The sequence below is a fragment of the Toxotes jaculatrix genome, chromosome 13 (genome assembly GCF_017976425.1).
Source record: "Toxotes jaculatrix isolate fToxJac2 chromosome 13, fToxJac2.pri, whole genome shotgun sequence".
Lineage (NCBI taxonomy): Eukaryota > Metazoa > Chordata > Actinopteri > Toxotidae > Toxotes > Toxotes jaculatrix.
In genome coordinates this window covers 1,614,240-1,636,701 of record NC_054406.1, presented here as the reverse complement: position 1 = coordinate 1,636,701, position 22,462 = coordinate 1,614,240, and the positions used below count along the sequence as shown (strand labels likewise).

General features: G+C 44.1%; 4 gene segments (V, D, J or C); 1 reads left to right on the top strand and 3 right to left on the bottom strand.

The window, feature by feature from the left end:
* LOC121192057 overlaps positions 1-22,462 on the top strand; it is a 45,032-nt gene that overhangs the window by 5,495 nt on the left and 17,075 nt on the right. Inside the window, 1 exon segment of the V gene segment in view lies at positions 17,893-17,926. Within this exon segment, the coding sequence occupies positions 17,893-17,926 (34 nt within the window).
* On the bottom strand, positions 14,583-15,170 carry LOC121192060. The segment is given in 2 exon segments: positions 14,583-15,011; positions 15,119-15,170. Coding segments are annotated over 2 exon segments (375 nt in total).
* Positions 16,469-16,965, bottom strand: LOC121192059. The segment is given in 2 exon segments: positions 16,469-16,806; positions 16,914-16,965. Coding segments are annotated over 2 exon segments (375 nt in total).
* LOC121192064 lies at positions 19,705-21,285 on the bottom strand. The segment is given in 2 exon segments: positions 19,705-20,850; positions 21,039-21,285. Coding segments are annotated over 2 exon segments (360 nt in total).

The window sequence follows — 22,462 nt, the reverse complement described above, 5'->3', positions numbered from 1 at the left end:
ACACACAGATACACACAGACAGACAGACAAACCCACCCATCCACACAGACTCACACACACCAGCTGAGACGTCCCGGTCCAGGCAGACCCTCAGCTGGAACCCTGCATACAGACCTGTTCCAGTCTTCCTTAAGGTTGGACATCTGTCTCAGAAAAAGAAAATCAATCAGCATAAACACAGAGCACAGACAGATTTAGCTGAAGTGGATGATGTATCTGACAGAACATACCAGTATCCACAGAGATCGATCACATGGTGCAGAGGTGGGAGTGGCGTCGCCTTCATCAGGGAGGACTCGATCCAGCACGGCCTTCGTCTTCTTCACACGTCTCTGGGACTCGGCTCCTGTGGGACTCGCCGTCTCTGGGTCACAGCGTTCCACGATGATTCCTCCGGTGGCAGAGGAAACATCTGAACCTACGTCAGCCTCCGTCACCGTCTGGCTCATGCAGCCTGCAATTATTCATCCACAAAGCACAATGAGATGTATTCCACAACAGGCCACTACGCCCATACATGACACCCCACCCCCCGTCCATCAGAGACTGGCTGAAAACTAAACCAAGACAATCTAAGCTGAAGATCACCTGAGTATGATGGAATTAGTAAGACAACTAAAGTCTCTGCCTCCGACCTGGTCTCAGAGTCCCTGGCTGTCCTGCCTGGTGTTGGGGGGTCTGAAAAACAAGAAAATCAATCAGCATAAACAGAGCAAAGACAGATTTAGCTGAAGTGGATGATGTATCTGACAGAACATACCAGTATCCACAGAGATCAATCACATGGTGCAGAGGTGGGAGTGGCATCGCCTTCATCAGGGAGGACTCGGTCCAGCACGGCCTTCGTCTTCTTCACACGTCTCTGGGACTCGGCTCCTGTGGGACTCGGCGTCTCTGGGTCACAGCGTTCCACGATGAATCCTCCGGTGGCACAGGAAACCTCTGAACCTACGTCAGCCTCCGTCACCGTCTGGCTCATGCAGCCTGCAATTATTCATCCACAAAGCACAATGAGATGTATTCCACAACAGGCCACTACGCCCATACATGACACCCTACCCCCCGTCCATCAGAGACTGGCTGAAGATCACCTGAGTATGATGGAATTAGTAAGACAACTAAAGTCTCTGCCTCCGACCTGGTCTCAGAGTCCCTGACTGTCCTGCCTGGTGTTGGGGGCTCTGAAAAACAAGAAAATCAATCAGCATAAACACAGAGCACAGACAGGTTTAGCTGAAGTGGATGATGTATCTGACAGAACATACCAGTATCCACAGAGATCGATCACATGGTGCAGAGGTGGGGGTGGCGTCACCTTCATCAGGGAGGACTCGGTCCGACTCAGTCCAGCACGGCCTTCGTCTTCTTCACACGTCTATGGGACTCGGCTCCTGTGGGACTCGGCGTCTCTGGGTCACAGCGTTCCACGATGAATCCTCCGGTGGCACAGGAAACCTCTGAACCTACGTCAGCCTCCGTCACCGTCTGGCTCGTGCAGCCTGCAACTATTCATCCACAAAGCACAATGAGATGTATTCCACAACAGGCCACTACGCCCATACATGACACCCCACCCCCCGTCCATCAGAGACTGGCTGAAAACTAAACCAAGACAATCTAAGCTAAAGATCACCTGAGTATGATGGAATTAGTAAGACAACTAAAGTCTCTGTCCTTCACAGCCTTCGACCTGGTCTTAAAGTCCCTGACTGTCCTGCCTGGTGTTGGGGGGTCTGAAAAACAAGTTTAGTTTCCTGAAAAACAGGAACAAGTTGGATGAATAACTGATGTAAGGAGCTGGAGGACTAACAGGCTCCTCAGCTGGTGATGGACTGATGGTCCACTGTGTCCCTTACACAGTAAAGGACACGGTTAAAGTGGGAGGCTGTTTTAACTGTGGCAGCAGAAACCTGTAAGACTCAAAGTGGATCCATGGTCCATCTGAACTGCAAGTTGAATGGTGGGACCACACACACACACACACACACCTCTACAACATCAGCTAACTCTGATTATGGAGCCTCCCCTACATTTCACTCTCTGCTTGAACCTGTTGCTCTTAACAAAAACAAAATCAAAAAAGGATCCTGACAGCAGCACACCACAATCAGCTGATTCACAAAGCCAGAGGGATCCTTGTCTGGGTTTGGAAACTGCATGACTGGGGCGCACAGGCTCTGCAAACTGAACTCACAGGGCTAAGTTTCTCCTGACGTCTCTAAGAACCTGTCCCACTGCCTGAAACCCCTCTGAGCCTCTGGTCCACGAAAAGTCCCTGATTAAGACAGAACCAGCAGCAGAGCTAACGATGACTGATCCCAGCACAGACTTCGTCACACACAGAGAAGAAGGGGAAGGAGAAAAGCCTTGCCTTCTTATGAAGTGAGTCGACTCGTGTGGCCTCGTTCTCTGTTGTCTTCAGAAATATGAGCTCACTGAAACATGAAAGTGATTCTGGGGAGACATTTTCTAATGCTGCTGATTCTGTCAGGACATGGTGAGGGAAGGGTTAAAAACATAACTACCATTTGAGACAGTACAGGGGGAGTCACTGATGGTACTGCATTGAGCCAAACACCTGTCACCTGCCTCACCTCCACACACCTGGCCAATGTGTGTGCGTGTGTGTGTGTGTGCGCTCTGACTATCCAAATGCAGTTCAGACTCACCATAAATCACACTCACCTCAGCAGGTTTTGTGTCTTATGCCTAGAGACAGATGATGAAATGAAAATTAAAGGTTTAATTAAAAAGTGTCCGACAGTGGGAGGGCTCTGTGGGAGGAAAGTGAAATCCTGATGATGCTTACGGCCTCTTCTGTTTGTTTGTTTGTTTGTTTTTTCTTTCTTCCTTAAAACTAACCACTCCTGTCTCAGAGACTATGTCCAAAGACTGAACAAGTTTTTCCTTTTGTCTTACACATTTTCTAAGTTTGACTTGTTAAAATTGTTGTAATAGTTCAGATTAGCCTATGATGTTTCCAATAAGCCGAAAGGTTTTACTTAACAAAAGAAATGTGGAAAAACTCAGAAACCAAAACTGATTTTACATGGATTCATAATCTACTACCGGTGGACTACCACAGCAGTCTGGAACCAGTCTCAGATGGACAGAGGTGTGATGGAAGGATGGATCATGGAAGGACAGAAAGAAGGAAGGGAGAGAGAGAGACAGACAGACAGAGAGAGAGAGACAGAGAGAGACAGACAGAGAGAGAGAGAGAGAGACAGAGAGACAGAGAGAGAGACAGAGAGAGAGAAATTTACTCACTTGTAGATCCACCTGAAAGAAAGTTTTGCGACACAGACACACACAGACCAGCTGAGATGTCCCGGTCCAGGCAGACCCTCAGCTGGAACCCTGCATACAGACCTGTTCAGAAACTCAGACTAACGTGCAGAGCAGAACTTCCAAAGGTGAGGTGTGGATGTCAGAACAGGGTGCAGGGTTCGGTGAGCTCAGGTCAGGTCACAGGCCACATTCCAGTCTTCCTTAAGGTTGGACATCTGTCTCAGAAAAAGAAAATCAATCAGCATAAACACAGAGCACAGACAGGTTTAGCTGAAGTGGATGATGTATCTGACAGAACATACCAGTATCCACAGAGATCGATCCCATGGTGCAGAGGTGGGGGTGGCATCACCTTCATCAGGGAGGACTCGGTCCGACTCGGTCCAGCTCGGCCTTCGTCTTCTTCACACGTCTCTGGAACTCAGCTCCTCTGTGACTCGGCGTCTCTGGGTCACAGCATCCATGATGAATCCTTCGGTGGCACAGGAAACCTCTGAACCTACATCAGCCTCCGTCACCGTCTGGCTCGTGCAGCCTGCAACTAATCATCCACAAAGCACAATGAGATGTATTCCACAACAGGCCACTACGCCCATACATGACACCCCACCCCCCATCCATCAGAGACTGGCTGAAAACTAAACCAAGACAATCTAAGCTGAAGATCACCTGAGTATGATGGAATTAGTAAGACAACTAAAGTCTCTGTCCTTCACAGCCTTCGACCTGGTCTTAGAGTCCCTGGCTGTCCTGCCTGGTGTTGGGGGGTCTGAAAAACAAGAAATACAATCAGCATAAACACAGAGCACAGACAGATTTAGCTGAAGTGGATGATGTATCTGACAGAACATACCAGTATCCACAGAGATCGATCACATGGTGCAGAGGTGGAGGTGCCGTCGCCTTCATCAGGGAGGACTTGGTCCGACTCGGTCCGACTCGGTCCAGCACGGCCTTCGTCTTCTTCACACATTAAAGACCCACACAGAGACAGACTCACATAGAAAGACACAAAAAGACAGACACAAAGAGAGGCACACCAGCGGAGACCTCCCACACAATACACAGTGTGTGCACGATGCGGAGGTGGCCATGTTGGAGAAACTGAAATCTCCTCATGGCACGCTGGCCACAGAAAACCCATCACCAACAGAGAAAGATCATACCTTTGTATATCGGCAGGAAAATCATCAAAATGACAGGTGGAGACATCTTGGACGGAGAAATTAAAATGTCTTCATCAGATGTAAATTGGCAGGAAATCATCAAAATGGACGAACAAATGAAATGACGACGAGCGGACAGGTGGAGACATCTTGGAGGGAGAAATTAAAATATCTTCATCAGATGTAAATTGGCAGGAAATCATCAAAATGGACGAACAAATGAAATGATGACGAGCGGACAGGTGGCGACATCTTGGAGGGAGAAATTAAAATATCTTCATCAGATGTAAATTGGCAGGAAATCATCAAAATGCACGAACGACGGACGGATCACGAACGACGGACGGATAACAATCTAACGGACTGCCAAAGGTCTAACGGACTGCCAAAGGTCTAACGGATTGCCAAAGGTCTAACGGACTGCCAGAGGTATAACGGACTGCCAGAGGTATAACGGACTGCCAAAGGTATAACGGACTGCCATGTTAAGTGGATAAATGTGTGGGCGATGGTTGCAAGCAACCAACAAATTACAGCAGCAAAATAATACTAAAAAAACACTACAAAGCCCTGTTTTAAATAGCTATAGATATGTAGATGTTCCTGAAAAATGAGTGGTCATGTTAGACATGTTCAACAACCAGAGGAAAACTTGTCATGGCACAGCATAGCATTAGGAGAGATGGGGGCATGAGGATGGAAAATAACAAACGGAGCATGAACATGAAAAATAACAAACGGGGCATGAGGTTGAAACTAGCAAAGGGAGCATGAACATGAAAAATAACAAACGGGGCATGAGGATGGAACTAGCAAAGATGGGGATGAAGATGGAAAATAACAAACGGGGCTTGAGGATGGAACTAGCAAAGGGGGCATGAGGTTAAAAATAGCAAAGAGGGGATGAGGATGGAAAATAAAGAGAGCATGAACATGAAAAATAACAAACGGAGCATGAGGATGGAACTAGCAAAGGGGGCATGAGGTTGAAACTAGCAAAGGGGCCATGAACATGAAAAATAACAAACAGGGCATGAGCATGAAAAATAACAAACGGGGAATAAGGATGAAACTAGCAAAGAGGGCAAGAGGATGGAAAATAACAAACAGCATGAACATGAAAAATAACAAACGGGGCATGATGATGGAACTAGCAAAGGGGGCATGAGGTTGAAACTAGCAAAGGGGCCATGAACATGAAAAATAACAAACAGGGCATGAGCATGAAAAATAACAAACGGGGAATAAGGATGAAACTAGCAAAGAGGGCAAGAGGATGGAAAATAACAAACAGCATGAACATGAAAAATAACAAACGGGGCATGATGATGGAACTAGCAAAGGGGGCATGAGGATGGAAAATAAAGCATGAACATGAAAAATAACAAACGGAGCATGAGGATGGAACTAGCAAAGGGGGCAAGAGGATGGAACTAGCAAAGGGGGCAAGAGGATGAAACTAGCAAAGAGGGCAAGAGGATGGAAAATAACAAACAGCATGAACATGAAAAATAACAAACGGGGCATGATGATGGAACTAGCAAAGGGGGCATGAACATGAAAAATAACAAACGGGGCATGATGATGGAACTAGCAAAGGGGGCATGAACATGAAAAATAAGCAGTGGATGGTGGATGACAGCAGTGATGGCTTGGAGAAAATCCAAACCACATAAAGAAAAAGCGGACTTACAGTTTCGTAGATCTACCTGAAAAAAGAAGAAGAAAACAGAGTTACTGTGAGTCGAACCTGGAGCCTGTGATGTTTTCAGGTTTGGTCTTTTCCTGACTGAGGTTCATGTTGGTTGGGGTGTGTGGGGGGTGTGGTATTTTATCTCACACACACAGTCTCTTTACTGAGCACCTACTTCACCACGTTACCCTGAGTTAACCAGGTGAACACACCTGACAGTGGGGTTGTAATCAGGTAATCAGGTGTACTGTGGGGTCACAGCAGCGGTATCAGTTTCAATACCGTCAGTAAAAAAATGCAGTGCGCTTACAGCCTATAGAAGATAAGGATTAAATACTAGACAATTCCCCTTTGGGAAATCGCGAGAGTGGTGCATTGCGCTGCTAGTAATATTGTGTGTCTTTTTGAATATGTGTGAGTGTGTGTCTTTGAGAGTCTGTGTGACTGTCTGTGACTGCTACGCACAAGACAGTATTGACACTATTGACAGTGTGTGTGTGTGTCTGTATCTATGTGAGTGTCTGTGCCTTTCTATGTGTGTCTGTCACACCGCACACTATTGACTTAGTGTCTGCGTCTGTGACTGGCTTTGTGTATCTATTGTGTGTGTGTGTGTGTGTGTGTGTGTGTGCCTCTGTCAATATTGTGCAGTGCACCGCACAATATTGACTGTGTGTGTCTTTCTTTGTCAGTCTGTCCATGTGTGTCTGTGTCAAAAGATGTCTCACACACACACACACACAGTCTCTCTTTACTGAGCACCTACTCCACCACGTTACCCTGAGTTAACCAGGTGAACACACCTGACCGTGGGGTTGTAATCAGGTGTACCGCGGGGTCTTAAAAACAGCAGCGGTATCAGTTTCAATACCGTCAGTAAAAAAATGCAGTGCGCTTACAGCCTATAGGAGATAAGGATTAAATATTAAACAGCATTTATTTAATGCCTTGTGTGGGTGAATTTTCAGTTTTACTGCAGTAGTACTTATCACATCATATATTTTACTTTGGAGACGTCTGATAAAGTTTATGAACGTGACATCATCACGTGACAGCGCGGGAAGAGAGAGAGAGAGGGAGGGAGAGAGGTGGCTGGTCGCACAACCAGTGACACCCCACCCCCCGTCCATTGGAGACTAGCTGAAAACTAAACCAAGACAATCTAAGCTGAAGAATACCTGAGTATGATGAAATTAGTAAGACAACTAATGTCTCTGTCCTTCACAGCCTTTGACCTGGTCTTAGAGTCCCTGGCTGTCGTGTCTGGCGTTGGGGGTTCTGAAAAACAAGAAAAACAAGAAAAACAATCAGCATAAACACAGAGCACAGACAGGTTTAGCTGAAGTGGATGATGTATCTGACAGAACATACCGGTATCCACAGAGATCGATCACATGGTGCAGAGGTGGGGGTGGCGTTGCCTTCATCGGGGAGGACTCCGTCCGACTCGGTCCAGCACGGCCTTCGTCTTCTTCACACATTAAAGACCCGCACAGAGACAGACTCGCATAGAGAGGCACACCAGCTGAGACCTCCCACACAATACAGAGTATGTGCACGATGCGGAGGTGGCCATGTTGGAGAAACTGAAATCTCCTCATGGTACGCTGGCCACAGAAAACCCATCACCAACAGAGACAGATCATACCTTTGTATATTGTTGAAAAATAACAAACGGGGCATGAGGATGGAACTAGCAAAGGGGGCATGAGGATGGAACTAGCAAAGGGGGCATGAGGATGGAAAATAAGAAACAGCGTGAACATGAAAAATAACAAACAGGGCATGAGGATGAAACTAGCAAAGGGGGCATGAGGATGGAAAATAAGAAACAGCATGAACATGAAAAATAATAAACGGGGCATGAGGATGAAACTAGCAAAGGGGGCATGAGGATGGAAAATAACAAACGAGGCTTGAGGATGGAACTAGCAAAGGGGGCATGAGGTTAAAAATAGCAAAGAGGGGATGAGGATGGAAAATAAACAGAGCATGAACATGAAAAATAACAAACGGAGCATGAGGATGGAACTAGCAAAGGGGGCATGAGGTTGAAACTAGCAAAGGGGCCATGAACATGAAAAATAACAAACGGGGCATGAGCATGAAAAATAACAAACGGGGAATGAGGATGAAACTAGTAAAGAGGGCAAGAGGATGGAAAATAACAAACAGCATGAACATGAAAAATAACAAACGGGCTATGAGGGTGGAACTAGCAAAGGAGGGATGAGGATGGAACTAGCAAAGAGGACATGAGGATGGAAAACGTACATGAAAAATAACAAATGGGCCATGAGGATGAACTAGCAAAGGGGGCATGAGGATGGAAAATAACAAACAGGCCATGAGGATGGAACTAGCAAAGAGGGCATGAGGATGGAAAATAAACAGCATGAACATGGAAAATAACAAACGGGGCATGAGGATGGAACTAGCAAATGGGGCATGAGGATGGAACTAGCAAAGAGGACATGAGGATGGAAAATAAACAGCATGAACAAGAAAAATAACAAACGGGGCATGAGGATGGAACTAGCAAAGAGGGCATGAGGATGAACTAGCAAAGGGGGCATGAGGATGAAAAATAAACAGCATGAACATGAAAAATAACAAACGGGGCATGATGATGGAACTAGCAAAGAGGCCATGAGGATGGAAAATAACTAACAGCATGAACATGAAAAATAACAAACGGGGCATGATGATGGAACTAGCAAAGAGGGCATGAGGATGAACTAGCAAAGGGGGCATGAGGATGGAAAATAACAAACAGCATGAACATGAAAAATAACAAATGGGGCATGAGGATGGAAAATAAACAGTGGATGGTGGATGACAGCAGTGATGGCTTGGCGAACATCCAAACCACATAAAGAAAAAGCGGACTTACAGTTTCGTAGATCTACCTGAAAAAAGAAGAAGAAGAAAACAGAGTTACTGTGAGTCGAATCTGGAGCCTGTGATGTTTTCAGGTTTGGTCTTTTCCTGACTGAAGTTCATGTTGGTTGGTGTGTGTGTGTGGTATTTTATCTCTTCCCTTCGGGAAATTGTGAGAGTGGTGCATTGCGCTGCTAGTAATATTGTGTGTCTTTATGAATATGTGTGAGTGTGTGTCTTTGAGAGTCTGTGTGACTGTCTGTGACTGCTACGCACAGGACAGTATTGACAGTGTGTGTGTGTCTATATCTATGTGAGTGTGTGTGTCTGTGCCTTTCTATGTGTGTCTGTCGCACCGCACACTATTGACTTAGTGTGTGTCTTTGTCTGTGACTGGCTTTGTGTATCTATTGTGTGTGTGTGTGTGTGTGTGTGTGTGTGTGTGTGTGTGTGTGTGTCTTTCTTTGTCAGTCTGTCCGTGTGTGTCTGTTTGACCCATATAGTTCTGCTATAGCTTTAATTACAAAGACAGAGAGACAGAGTTATTACAGGGAGAGAGAGAGCCACAGCTCTTGCAGTCACGGTTGCCATGGGGATGAGCTTTCCCTCCGCTGAGGCAGCTCACAGGTGCTGTGATGAGCTCATTTTCGGCCGAATCGGGCCTGCCGAACTACTGCTATTCATTGAAAAACAAAACATGGTATCGCTAAACAAACTGCACCATCAAAGAGACAAGACTTTGAGGAAGACAGTAATCTATTTTTCATGGTGTTAGTGTCTGAAATGTGGATTCTACAGAGAGTTTAAAAAAAGGGGACTTTTTTCCTCTTCTCGATTAACATTGGAGTCAATGGAGCAGTTGAGAGCTCCTCTCGTCGCTAAAAGGCACGCCAAAGAAAAAACGTAAATCCTACAGAAAAAGTGAACACATTGTGAAAAAGAGGACAAGTGTGGCTACAACTTTGGAGAATTTCACTGCTGTAGAGTAAAATTTGTGGCTGTAGTCGTCGTGTAAAGAAAAAATTTCAGTTTTTTTTTTTTTTAAAGCCTCTCCACTCTAACCTCCCACTCTAGCCTGGAACATTCCGCAATACACACTCATTGAAAACCCTGATTTGATCTTCTGAGAAGATGATGTTCATATGTTTTGACCAAACAATAAAAACGATGAATACAATGATAGAGTATACAGTATTCTTTTACACAATACATATCTACAAAAAGGAAATAAAAATTGACTTTAAAAAAGTTGGATCAAACATGACTAATAAAATAAAAATTGTATCTGTGAAAATGAATGCCTAATTGAACAATTTTCTCAATTATTTCACATCGATATTAAACACAGCTTGTTGATATGATACTTAAATAATGTCTTAAATTTTGCAGTATGAAGCAAGAGCAGGAGAGGGAGGGGAGAGGAGGCAGCCGCAGCGAGCGTGAACACAGAGCGGCCAGAGAAACGGAGCGAAAGTTGTGAGGCGTTTATGCAAAACTGCGGAAAATCTGCAGAAAACAACTGTGGGTGTTGAACCCTCTCGCCGGTTAAGGTGTGGGTGTTAAAACACCCACATCCCCCACGGGTGCGACGCCCCTGGGTACAGACACAGTCTGCTGACACCGGACAAATGTTTTTATTAAATGTTTGTATTTTCTGAATTTGTTGAGCTTAAAGTGATAAATGCTAAGCAGGATATATGAGCCTGAGCTTGTCAGTTAGAGTCTTTGTATTGAAAAGTTTAGGCTGCAGCGCCGCCAGCTGACTCCCATGCGTCACCTCTAAAATGAATATTACACAAAGCTGCGCTCTGTGAACAGGAATATAAACAAAGTATTCTCAGATAAAACATCTACACTGGCTCATACTAGTTTAATAACGCGCCGTGCTGCCAACTGGAAATAAAAAAAAGTCCGTTCGCTATGTGCGTTTTCACACAGACTATATGCAATAAAACTATATGAATTTACATTAAAAGATCCCTTGACACGTTTCAGGCTTTTTAATGCATCTTAGCTGCAGTGAATTTTCCACAGGCTGCGGCAGCTGAATGAAAATCAAAGTGTGCAGAGTCTCTGCGCCACTTGCAATGCGCATTATCCCACAGGCGCTGTTTGGATGCGGCTCTGCAGAGAGACACCTCTCTGTGCTGACACACTGGAGACGGGATCACAGGAGCTACCTGGGCCAGTTTACCCGCTCAGGGTAGATTTAGCTGAAATCTCTGATGAGAAAAACGCTGTTGAGAAGTTCAATCCTCCAGAATCACGGAGAAGCAGCGGCGTCTTGTTGCGCACTGGTGGCGTCTATGAGCAGCTGTAGCTGCAGACTGGTCCTCATCTGTAATGTCTTTGATCCAAAATTCTGATTGTCCTTGTAGGGAATATTTTTACCTGACATTCTGACCGGCGGGTTAGAAAATACCGGCAGATTTTAACGGAAAGCCAGGTCGCGGTAATAACGTATGCCGGGGTAACGTGGAGGTTTGACGGTGTGAGAGTTTTAATACTGACCAGCTCTACCTGACTGCTCTCATTATGATGCTAACTTTAAGCTAACTAGTAGCTGCCTCAGCAGGTGTCACTGACCTGTCTGGATTAGTTTCAGCTCCACGTGAATCTGGACGAGGTCGATCCGGCGTCTCAGTCCTCCTCCGGCCTTCTTCACCAGAGGAGCCGCTTCTCTGTTAAATCAAAGAGAAGAGTCAGTCTGAGTCCAGACCCGAGGCCACGAGGCAGCATCTGTGGTTAGCCGGATAACTTCAGGTTTAAGCCTGGGCTCTCAGTGTTATGGCGGCGGGCCACCTTTTTCAGGTGTGCAACACAAGCTAACTACTTGTACTCGGTCCTCCAGAGGACTCTCCAGCTCAGGAGCCGGGCCTCGGTCATATGAAAAAACACCTTCAAATACAGAATCAGAAAAAACTTTGTTAATCCCCGTAGTTTTTTCTGCCGGATGTCCTGGGTACAGGCCCAGGTGAATTAACCGAGTCACTGAGCCAGCGTGGAGACGCGCTCACCTGGCGGTGATAACGGTGATGGCCGACTCATAGCGTCACTCACCTGAGCGAGCTCCTTCTGAACCCGGACCCGGTGTCTGCGCCGTTCGCCCACGTTCTTTACCGGACTCGGTCTCTCCGGCTCTGTCAGGTTCGGGGTTTAACTTCAGTCCGGCACCCACGCGGTTTCATTGGCGTCTGACGTCACACGCTCGGCAGTCGCGCGCTGTGGCGCGTTGAAGGAAAAAGTAAAACTTTTCCCGAACACAAATGTCCGGTGCCTGGACTGAGCTCCGGCAGAGTCCCGGTGCTCTGCGTGGTTTCTCTGCAGGTGTAATCCGAGCGTCTGCGGAAACGGACCTTTTAAAAGTTTTCCCGCGCGGGAGTCTAATTCTAATTGGTTTGTGGCTGCACCTGACCAGGAGGGGGCGGAGCAAAACATACTTAACACACCCACCTGTGTGTGAGCTGTTCACACACCTGCTGCACGCGCACGTACACACACGCGCGCGCGCACACACAAACACACAGATCTCACTGTTCCAGTGTGAACATCAGGCAGGAGGATTCAAACACACAAAACTTTACTGAAACCTTAACAAATGACAGGACGCTGTAAATGTGATCAGCTGATTATTTCACCTTCTCACTGACTCTGACTCTGAAGTGATGCTGGGTGGAGACCACCCAGTTAATAAACTATCAAATACAGCAACAGCAACAATCAGCACCACAGAACTGTAACTGAACAGAGATGCTGTGGAATATTTCACTGATTTATTGATTGATTGATCACTGTTTGTGAGGACAATGATTACCTGTGGGTCTGTGTCGATATTAGACACCATCAGGAGGGCGTAGACGAAGTACGGACAAAACACCACCAGGTGGCAGAGCAGTCTGAAGGTGGGGCTGAGGCAGAGGTGGGGGGTCAGGTGAATACCTGGATGAAATGAGTGGTGAAGTCAAACTGAAGCTCCTGACCTGTGACAGTGATCCAGCTGGGTGGAGACTCTCCATGACCAGTCTACACAACTTCTGTATTGAACATTTCATAAAGTAGATTTTTTTTTCACTTCCTTTTCAGTGTTTTTAAGTTTCCAGCCACTGAACTGAGCTGCTGCTGTTAATAACCTGCTGTTGTTGAATGCTGGATGGAGAGGTGTGGATGGGTTAGCCACAACCACATGACACACGTGACATTTTCCATCTCACAGCTTCGTGAAACCCACAGAACCACATGAGAAACACAAGTAATGAGACCAGAGTTTATTGATCAATGCTGCAGGAACCAAAAAGCATGAATAAATGTTAAACAGCTAAAGTTCAAATCTGTCACAACAAGCAGCATGTTGGTGTTTCACTGTCCTGAAACACTGAGAATAATGTTTGAACTTTTCACTTTAGTTGAATTTTTTCTTTTCACTGATTTTACACTGAAAAATTGAAAAACATGTTTTAAACATTTGTTCTAAATTTGATTTGTTTGTTGCTGCACAAACACACAACATGTAAAAATGTTTAAAAAATGAATGAAGTCTGGTGTGAGCGGTTGTGGTGCACAGTTACAGGCCAGCAGGAGGATGGCAGCAGACAGGTGTGCAGGTGTAAAGGTGTGAAGGTGTACCTCAGCGAAGAGTAGACAGTCTCTGGCTCTGATGGACACGCTGAATAAAAACACAGCTGAATTAATGAGACTAACTGAACAACACCAACACTGTCAATACACAACAACAAACAACAACAGCAAACACGTTTTAGGAAACTCTTCCTATGTCTGCAGGATGTAAACACAGTGACAGTCCAGGAAAAACTAGCACCGTGTTAATAAAGTTAATACAGAAACAAACATTTATTAAAGGTCTGTGTTAGGACATGAACCCTGGTCTCACATTCACCGTCCACATGAAGGACACTGGGCTCAAAATCAACAGACGGAGACAAATTCCGTGAGGGACAGAAAACATCTGCAGAGTTCAGACGTGTTGCTCATGAAAGAACAGACAACGTGAGTGCAGCTTCGGTTTCACAGGATTTATCTGAACCTGGAAACTGAACGACAAGTCGATGAGTTCGCCAGCACTGACACTGCCGTGACACTGCTGTGACACAGAAGACGTTTAAAACCATTCTCAGCCTCTTTCTTCTCTGCTTTCTTAGTGGATTTCTGAAGGTTTATTTATGATGGATCATGAGTCATGACTCAGAAAGTGAGTGTGACTCTAAACTGCAGCAGTCGTCCCCTGAGTGTTGTAAAGTGTCTCAGTCTCCTCCTGCAGGACACGGAGCAGATCACAGCTGAGCTGACAGCAGGACGTCTGTGTGACGTTCACCTCCAATAAACCACGTTAACAAACAGACAACTTCAGAAATCTCTGGTCTCTGTGTGTCGTCCGTCAGTTCTTCTGTCAGTCACATGCACACAGGTACACACATGCTGATTCTAACACACACTCACAGGGTGCTGTGTGTGTGTGTGTGTGTGTGTGTGTGTGTGTGTGTGTGTGTGTGTGTGTGTGTGTGTGTGTGTGTGTGTGTGTGTGTGTGTGTGTGTGTGTGTGTCCTCAGTGAAGTGTATCAGTCTCTGCAGTATCTTCCAGCTGCAGCAGTCACTTCAGTTTCTGTTCAGTCTGACTGAGGGAGGTTTTTGTACGACGCTTTTTCACTGTGTGAACAGATACTGACTGTTGATATAGAATTCACCCATACAGTAGTAAACTGCTGCATCTTCAGCCTGGACTCCACTGATGGTCAGAGTGAAGTCAGAGTTTGATCCACTGCCTGTAAAACGAGCTGGAATCCCTGATTGTCGAGTGGAAGCAAAGTAAATAAGTAGTTTAGGTTTGTCTCCATCTCTCTGTTGGTACCAGGATAAATAGTTCCCACCATTTACCCTCTGACTGGTTCTACAGCTGATGGTGACGGTGCGTCCCAGAGCAGAGCTCACTGCTCCAGGCTGAGTCACTGTGACCTGTCCTCTGGACTCTGAGGACACAGAGACACAAACATAAAGCAGCGTCAGCATTTAGTCGGCTTCATTTCAGAGGGACGGATGTTGATAGAGGAGAGGAGTTTGATTCTCTGGACTTTACCTGTGAAGCAGCAGCAGAGGACAGTCCAGATGAGGACGGAGATCAAAGTCATGTTTTGGATCAGGAGGATTTCTGTGGCTTGTGTTGTCATGAAGGACAGCTGTCAGTCATCCAGTCTTCAAGTCTCAGGACTATAAACTCTCCCAGAGCACTGGAGCATGGTGCTGCTGATGCAAAGTGGCTCTATGGAAATGCTCTGACTGACTCCAACAGAGACGTGTTCATTGTTACTGGCACAGTTTTGCATGAACAATAATTAATGTGAAGGGAAAAGTCCAAAAGTTAATGATAGAAATTTAAACAAAAATCAGGATTTAAAGGTTCTATAGTTACATCCACTTTTTTCCTTTTTCTTCCAACAACATTAAAATGTCAGAGAAACAATTCACCAACAGACTTGTCAACATTTAAAAATAAGAGACACATTTATCAAATAAGTCAAGTCCACGGAAACTATTCAAACAGTAACTGTTGTCATGTGTTGCATGTGTGAAATAATGACAGTAGATCTGTTAAATCCACGAGGACAGAGTGTCTCACTGAGAGACACCAAGGATTTTATCATTGTAGTTTATGACATTAATAAATGATGGTGACGTGTAATTCATGTCACATGTGATAGCTCTGTCAGTCACACCTGACTGTGTCTCTGTTTTCCTGTGGTATCCTAAAACAGATGCTGCTCTTCTTTCTAATACAAGTGTCACTGCAGTGTCCTCTTCACGTGTTTTTCCTTCTCCATGTGCTTTGGAAGTAGGTGAAGTTGGGCCAGAAATCCCTGCTCTCCTTCATATTCTCTATTAACAGTGGATAAAGCTGTGATCAAGGATGAGACTGAGGCCAAAGGTCATGAACAAGCCATTTACCATTAACGTGTCTGGGGTTGTCTCCTCTGGAGTCTTTGGAAATTGAGATTAGAACATGGGATTATAACTGGATATGAATGGATGATGATTGGATTTAGATTTTTATTAAAATCAATTTTTTTGTTCTTTGTCTTATTTTGATAAATGCTCATTGGTCGTGAAAGACAGTGTAGAAATGTTTTTGTATGTGTACATGTACTTGCATGGTGATGCAGTGTGAGGACAGGTTTGAATTTTAAACCAATGAAGTGAGGACGTTTTGCCCTGTCCTCACTGTTTGACACCTTAAAATGGCAGTTTGAGGGTTCAGTCGAGGGTTAGGGTAAAGGACTAGGGAACGAGTTTTGTCAACAAGTGTCCTCAACGTAATGCGAGACAAGAATGTGTGTGTGTGTGTGTCCTCAGTGAAGTGTATCAGTCTCTGCAGTAGCTTCCAGCTGCAGCAGTCACTTCAGTTTCTGTTCAGTCTGACTGAGGGAGGTTTTTGTACGACGCTTTTTCACTGTGTGAACACACGCTGACTGTTGATATAGTGATAACTCTGACAGTAGTAAACTGCTGCATCTTCAGCCTGGACTCCACTGATGGTCAGAGTGAAGTCAGAGTTTGATCCACTGCCTGTAAAACGAGCTGGAATCCCTGATACTCGAGAGGAAGTATAACGAATAAGCAGTTTAGGTTTGTCTCCATCTCTCTGTTGGTACCAGTGTAAATAGCTTGAACTATAAACGTTCTGACTGGTTCTACAGCTGATGGTGACGGTGCGTCCCAGAGCAGAGCTCACTGCTCCAGGCTGAGTCACTGTGACCTGTCCTCTGGACTCTGAGGACACAGAGACACAAACATAAAGCAGCGTCAGCGTTTAGTCGGCTTCATTTCAGAGGGACAGATGTTGATAGAGGAGAGGAGTTTGATTCTCTGGACTTTACCTGTGAAGCAGCAGCAGAGGACAGTCCAGATGAGGATGGAGATCAAAGTCATGTTTTGGATCAGGAGGATTTCTGTGGCTTGTGTTGTCATGAAGGACAGCTGTCAGTCATCCAGTCTTCAAGTCTCAGGACTATAAACTGTCCCAGAGCACTGGAGCATGGTGCTGCTGATGCAAAGTGGCTCTATGGAAATGCTCTGACTGACTCCAACAGAGATCAATATGATGAAGCTTCTGATTAATGGACAAATATATAGGAATATGTTTTATGAATGTTTCAATGTCTCTTTTGATGTGACCTTGGTTTTATGCAAATGGAATTATTAAAAATGTTTAATTCATTTAATTATTATTTAGTTTATTTTATCTCATCAAATCTTTATTTTTTCATCGTGAAATTAAAAAAAAAGTTGTAATAGAAAAATATTAATTCTCAGATTTTTGGCACTTTGGCTTATTTCTTATATCAGATCTCAAAATCTAAAAAACAGACTGATTTAGTTGATGATGTTTGTTTCACAGTCACAGAGCCGTGTCTCTCTACACTGAGAGGTTTTTGTACGACGGCTCAATGACTTTGTATCACTGTGGAACACGTTCGGTGGAGGAACCAGACTGGATGTTGGAAGTAAGTCAAATGTTTGTAAACTGTTTTATCTCAGAGGCTTTTTCTCTTTTTATTTCCTTTATAATCAACGTGTCAGGAAAATTCCTCACTTTTACATGTTGATGAATAATTGTTGAACAAAAAATTTGCACCAGGAGACAAAGTTTGTTTTAGCAGCAGAAATGATAAAAACTCTTTGTGATGAATATTGAACATGAAGCCAGAGGATGAATCATTATTCTCCAGTTTAATGGTGAAGCTGCTTCTGGAGGGTTTGTAGGTTTAGTTCAGTCTGACAGAGTCACAGAGCCGTGTCTCTCTACACTGAGAGGTTTTTGTACGACGGCTCAATGACTTTGTATCACTGTGGTGGACTTTTGGTGGAGGAACCAGGCTGGATGTTGGAAGTAAGTTTCTGCAAAAATACTAAATACAATATTGTAAAGTCATGTATTAAATTCAGATGTTGAATGTTACAGCAGATGAAATGATCTGGTTTGATTTCAAACACTTTTAGTATTGATGTTTTTATTTGTCTTCCTTCATCACGGAGCTGAACTCAGAGCAGCTTTACTAAACTTTGCTTTACACATTCCTGTCATATTGAAATTTATGTTGAACTGTAGAAAAGATCAAACTTCAGTCTGTTTGAAAAATGTCTTCTAAGATTCATTTTTCATTTTAAATCATTCATCTTTTAAAAGCTAAACTTTTGAAAATATGAATTAAGATTGACTTTGTTTAAATCTAACTGAACAGAATGAAAACAAAGATGTGGATTTGAAGATGTTAGAAAATCTGTAATTTCTTCATTGTGATATATTTTGTTTCCAATGCTGTTTGAAATCATTTCAAAAGTTCCTCAGACGATGATTGACGATGATCCACATGAAGAACATTTGATTGTTGTCAGATTATTTGATGTATTTATGTTTCTGCTGAAATGTACAGTTTAGATTTTGGATCGTTTTCAGAAAAGATTTGAAATTTTGGACCAAATGTGCTTCTTCTATTTCCAGTGTAGTTTGATATATTTCAGCTCAAACTGTGTGATGATTCTCTCTGTGCTGATTTGCATGAGAGGCTTCTTAAAGGGAAGTGAAACCATGTGTGAGTGAGTGACTGGTGGAGCAGAAAAACCATCTGGCAGAAACTCCTTAAAGGACAAAATCTACTCTCACACAGTAAAGGTGTTTGATTGACAGCTGTGCTCGGTCCCTGTCCTCTAATCTGATTGCTGTCTCCTAGGTGATGTCCGTCCCACCCTGACGGTGCTGCCCCCCTCTCACGAGGAGCTGCAGCAGGGGAAGGCCACGCTCATGTGCCTGGCCAACAAGGGCTTCCCCTCAGGCTGGAGTCTGGCCTGGAAGGTGGACGGCAGCAGCAGCAGCTTGGATCAGAGCAGGAGCCCCGGGGTGCTGGGGAAGGACGGCACCTACAGCTGGAGCAGCACCCTGAGGCTCACTGCAGACCGGTGGACGAAGGCGGGCTCTGTGACCTGTGAGGCCACCCAGGGCTCCCAGACTCCGGTCTCAGAGACACTGAGGACAGACCAGTGTTCCCAGTCCTGACCTGACTCTCTGAGACTCTGCTACTGGTTTTACTCTGCTCCTGCTCTCAGTCTGCTCTCTGTAACTGTCTCTCTCTCTCTCTCTTTATGAGTCTCTCAGATGTGTTTGCTCGTTCTTTGTCATTTGTCATTTCGATATTTCCAGATAATAAAGATCAGTTCATCCAATACTTTCTGCTTCCATCTGTAGTTTTTTAACATTAAGACATGATCATGATACTTTCTCTATTTTTCTATAAACATATTTGAGCCAGTTCACAACTTTGTCAGTCACATTCAAAAGCAGAGCTCTTAAACTGATTGTTATTTGCTGTTAGTGGGTCGGACATCTGCTGAATCTTAAAGATTAATATAAATTCATATATCATCAGCATAAAGAGAGATCCAGTAACTCTGAGCTCTCTCTCTTATTAATGTGGCTATAATACGTTTCAATAGTCCTGTTTGTTTCTATTGATTCTGACATGTTCAGTGTTTAGTGACAATAAAGAAACTTTGACCAAATCAGTTTATTCTGACTGCATTTTAATATTGACGTCTTAATACTAACAGCTGATCCATCACATCCACAATGACTCATCACATTTCTGAATAAGGTCACAGGGACATTGTCATTGATTGGTGATGATTTTGCAAAGAAATGACTGGTTGAAGTGATTCATTCAGATTTTCTCAGCTCAAGCAGAAAGTGTCTCGGTGCAGCAGACACATCTTAAAGCTAATCAAAGCCTCGCTGAAGGTTGTCTTTGTTGTTGTTACCTTTTCCTGTAGACAGTAGAAAAATCAAACTCCTTTGTAAAAACTGAGACCTGGCAGCCATGATGTGTTACACAACTCAGCAGAACAAGTGAAGTGTGTGTTTGAGTTTGGATTGAAACCAACTCCACAGTTCAGAAACACAAACAACAGCATTTATTCATACTTGATCAAAAATGTTGAATCACTGACGTATTATTCACACTGTGGTCAGAAAACTGTTTCACTAAATACAAACTGTATGTTTGACCAGAAAATACAGAGTTTTTTTCTGTTAAATATCCCACTAATTAAACTTTTAAAATGATTAAATTTGATTTAATTAAACTGATTGATTTTCTATTTAGAACATTTGATGGAACGTTAGTATCTTGGACATTCTCAGGATTTGAATTTTGACTATAACACTGGCTTTATTATCAAATTCAGTTGAAATATTTTTCATTTTGAGCTGTGAGTTTGTAATAAAATTTAAGTTTTGACCAAAAAACTGTTTCTATCAAAAAGTACATTTTGGTTAAATGTCCATCCTGACTCTGTGTAGTTTGAACTAGTAAAATATTTGTTTTCTCAATTAAAATTAAATAAGTAAAGTTGCTGCACAGGGAAGTTTGACTTCTAGTGTTTTAGTTTGAGAGCAGCTGTTGATTCAGATCAGTTCCTCTGCAGCTGAGGGAGGTTTTTGTACGACGTTGTATCACTGTGTGAACGGGAAGCTGTTACTCTGCTGACAGTAATAAACTCCTGCATCTTCAGTCTGGACTCTGCTGATGGTCAGAGTGAAGTCAGTTCCAGAATAACTGCCACTGAAACGATCTGAAACTCCAGACTGACGAGTTGTTGCATAACGAATCAGGAGTTTAGGAGCTTCTCCAGGTTTCTGAAGGTACCAGTGAATGTCATTGCTAACACCTGAACTGGTTTTACATCTGATAGAGACAGTCTGACCTGGAACAACAGACTGAGATTCAGGAGACTGAGTCAGGATGATATCTGCTGATGAACCTGGAAAACATGAAAAAGAGGAGAAGGGTTATTGAGACAAATCCAGTTTGGAGAAAGACGATCAACATCCAAACACAAGAGGATCATTTCTTTAAGATGGACAATAGATGGAAGAAGGTCAGTGCTGCTTGTTTCAGTCTTTGTCCATCACAGCAGAACATGATTGTGTTTTCAGCAGAGAGTCTCACCCTGAACAAGGAGCCCCAGGGTGGCCAGCAGTAGAGTCAGAGACATCATCATTGTGCTGCCGGCGTGTCAGTGGCTCTGAAAGGCCTGGACACACACTGATCAACACTGGCCTCTTAACGGCTGGGAGCAGAGAGGCAGGACACATATGCAAACACACAGAGTCAGTCAGCTGTAGCTGTCCTCAACAATTCATGCTGTTTCCCCCTCAGCACTGAGACAGTTGACACTTTAAATTCTCGGTGTCATAAAGGCCTATGAATGGTAAAGATGTATGACAGAAAACTTCATCTGTTTTCCACCGAGCAGCTCGAGAGGCTGATGTGAATTCTGTGAAGGAAAAAATTTGAGGCTTATTACACAGAATCATTTTCATTGTTTTACCAAGGTTGTTTCTTCAGTCAGTGCAGAATGTGAAGTGACTGATGTGAAAAACCCAAATCCACCAAATGTTGATCAATAAATACAGATGATTTTTTATTAAAATCTAATGAGCTCACAGTGAAAAGGTCCACTTTGATGGTGAAATGAGGCTGTAATAACAAATAATGAAGAAGAAGCTGATTCTATCTACAATCCAGTGTGAAGCTGAGGTCAAAGGTCATGACCAAGTCTTTCCTCAGTAACTGTCCCAGGTTGAACTTGATTTTCATCCTGTTGATTTTTTTGATCTTGTTTGATTTCTTGGTGAATCAGATCAGAACATGAGATTATAACTGGATATGAATGATGGAGAAAATGATCATGATCTAGTTTTTATACGTGTGTGTGTGTGTGTGTGTGTGTCCTCAGTGAAGTGTATCAGTCTCTGCAGTATCTTCCAGCTGCAGCAGTCACTTCAGTTTCTGTTCAGTCTGACTGAGGGAGGTTTTTGTACGACGCTTTTTCACTGTGTGAACACATTCTGACTGTTGATAAGATGAAGACTCTGACAGTAGTAAACTGCTGCATCTTCAGCCTGGACTCCACTGATGGCCAGAGTGAAGTCAGAGTTTGATCCACTGCCTGTAAAACGATCTGGAATCCCTGATTGTCGAGTGGAAGCAAGGTAAATAAGCAGTTTAGGCTTTTCTCCATCTCTCTGTTGGTACCAGGCTAAAATGTAGTATGGGCTTCTATAATAAACATAATAAACATCCTGACTGGTTCTACAGCTGATGGTGACGGTGCCTCCCAGAGCAGAGCTCACTGCTCCAGGCTGAGTCACTGTGACCTGTCCTCTGGACTCTGAGGACACAGAGACACAAACATAAAGCAGCGTCAGCGTTTAGTCGGCTTCATTTCAGAGGGACGGATGTTGATAGAGGAGAGGAGTTTGATTCTCTGGACTTTACCTGTGAAGCAGCAGCAGAGGACAGTCCAGATGAGGACGGAGATCAAAGTCATGTTTTGGATCAGGAGGATTTCTGTGGCTTGTGTTGTCATG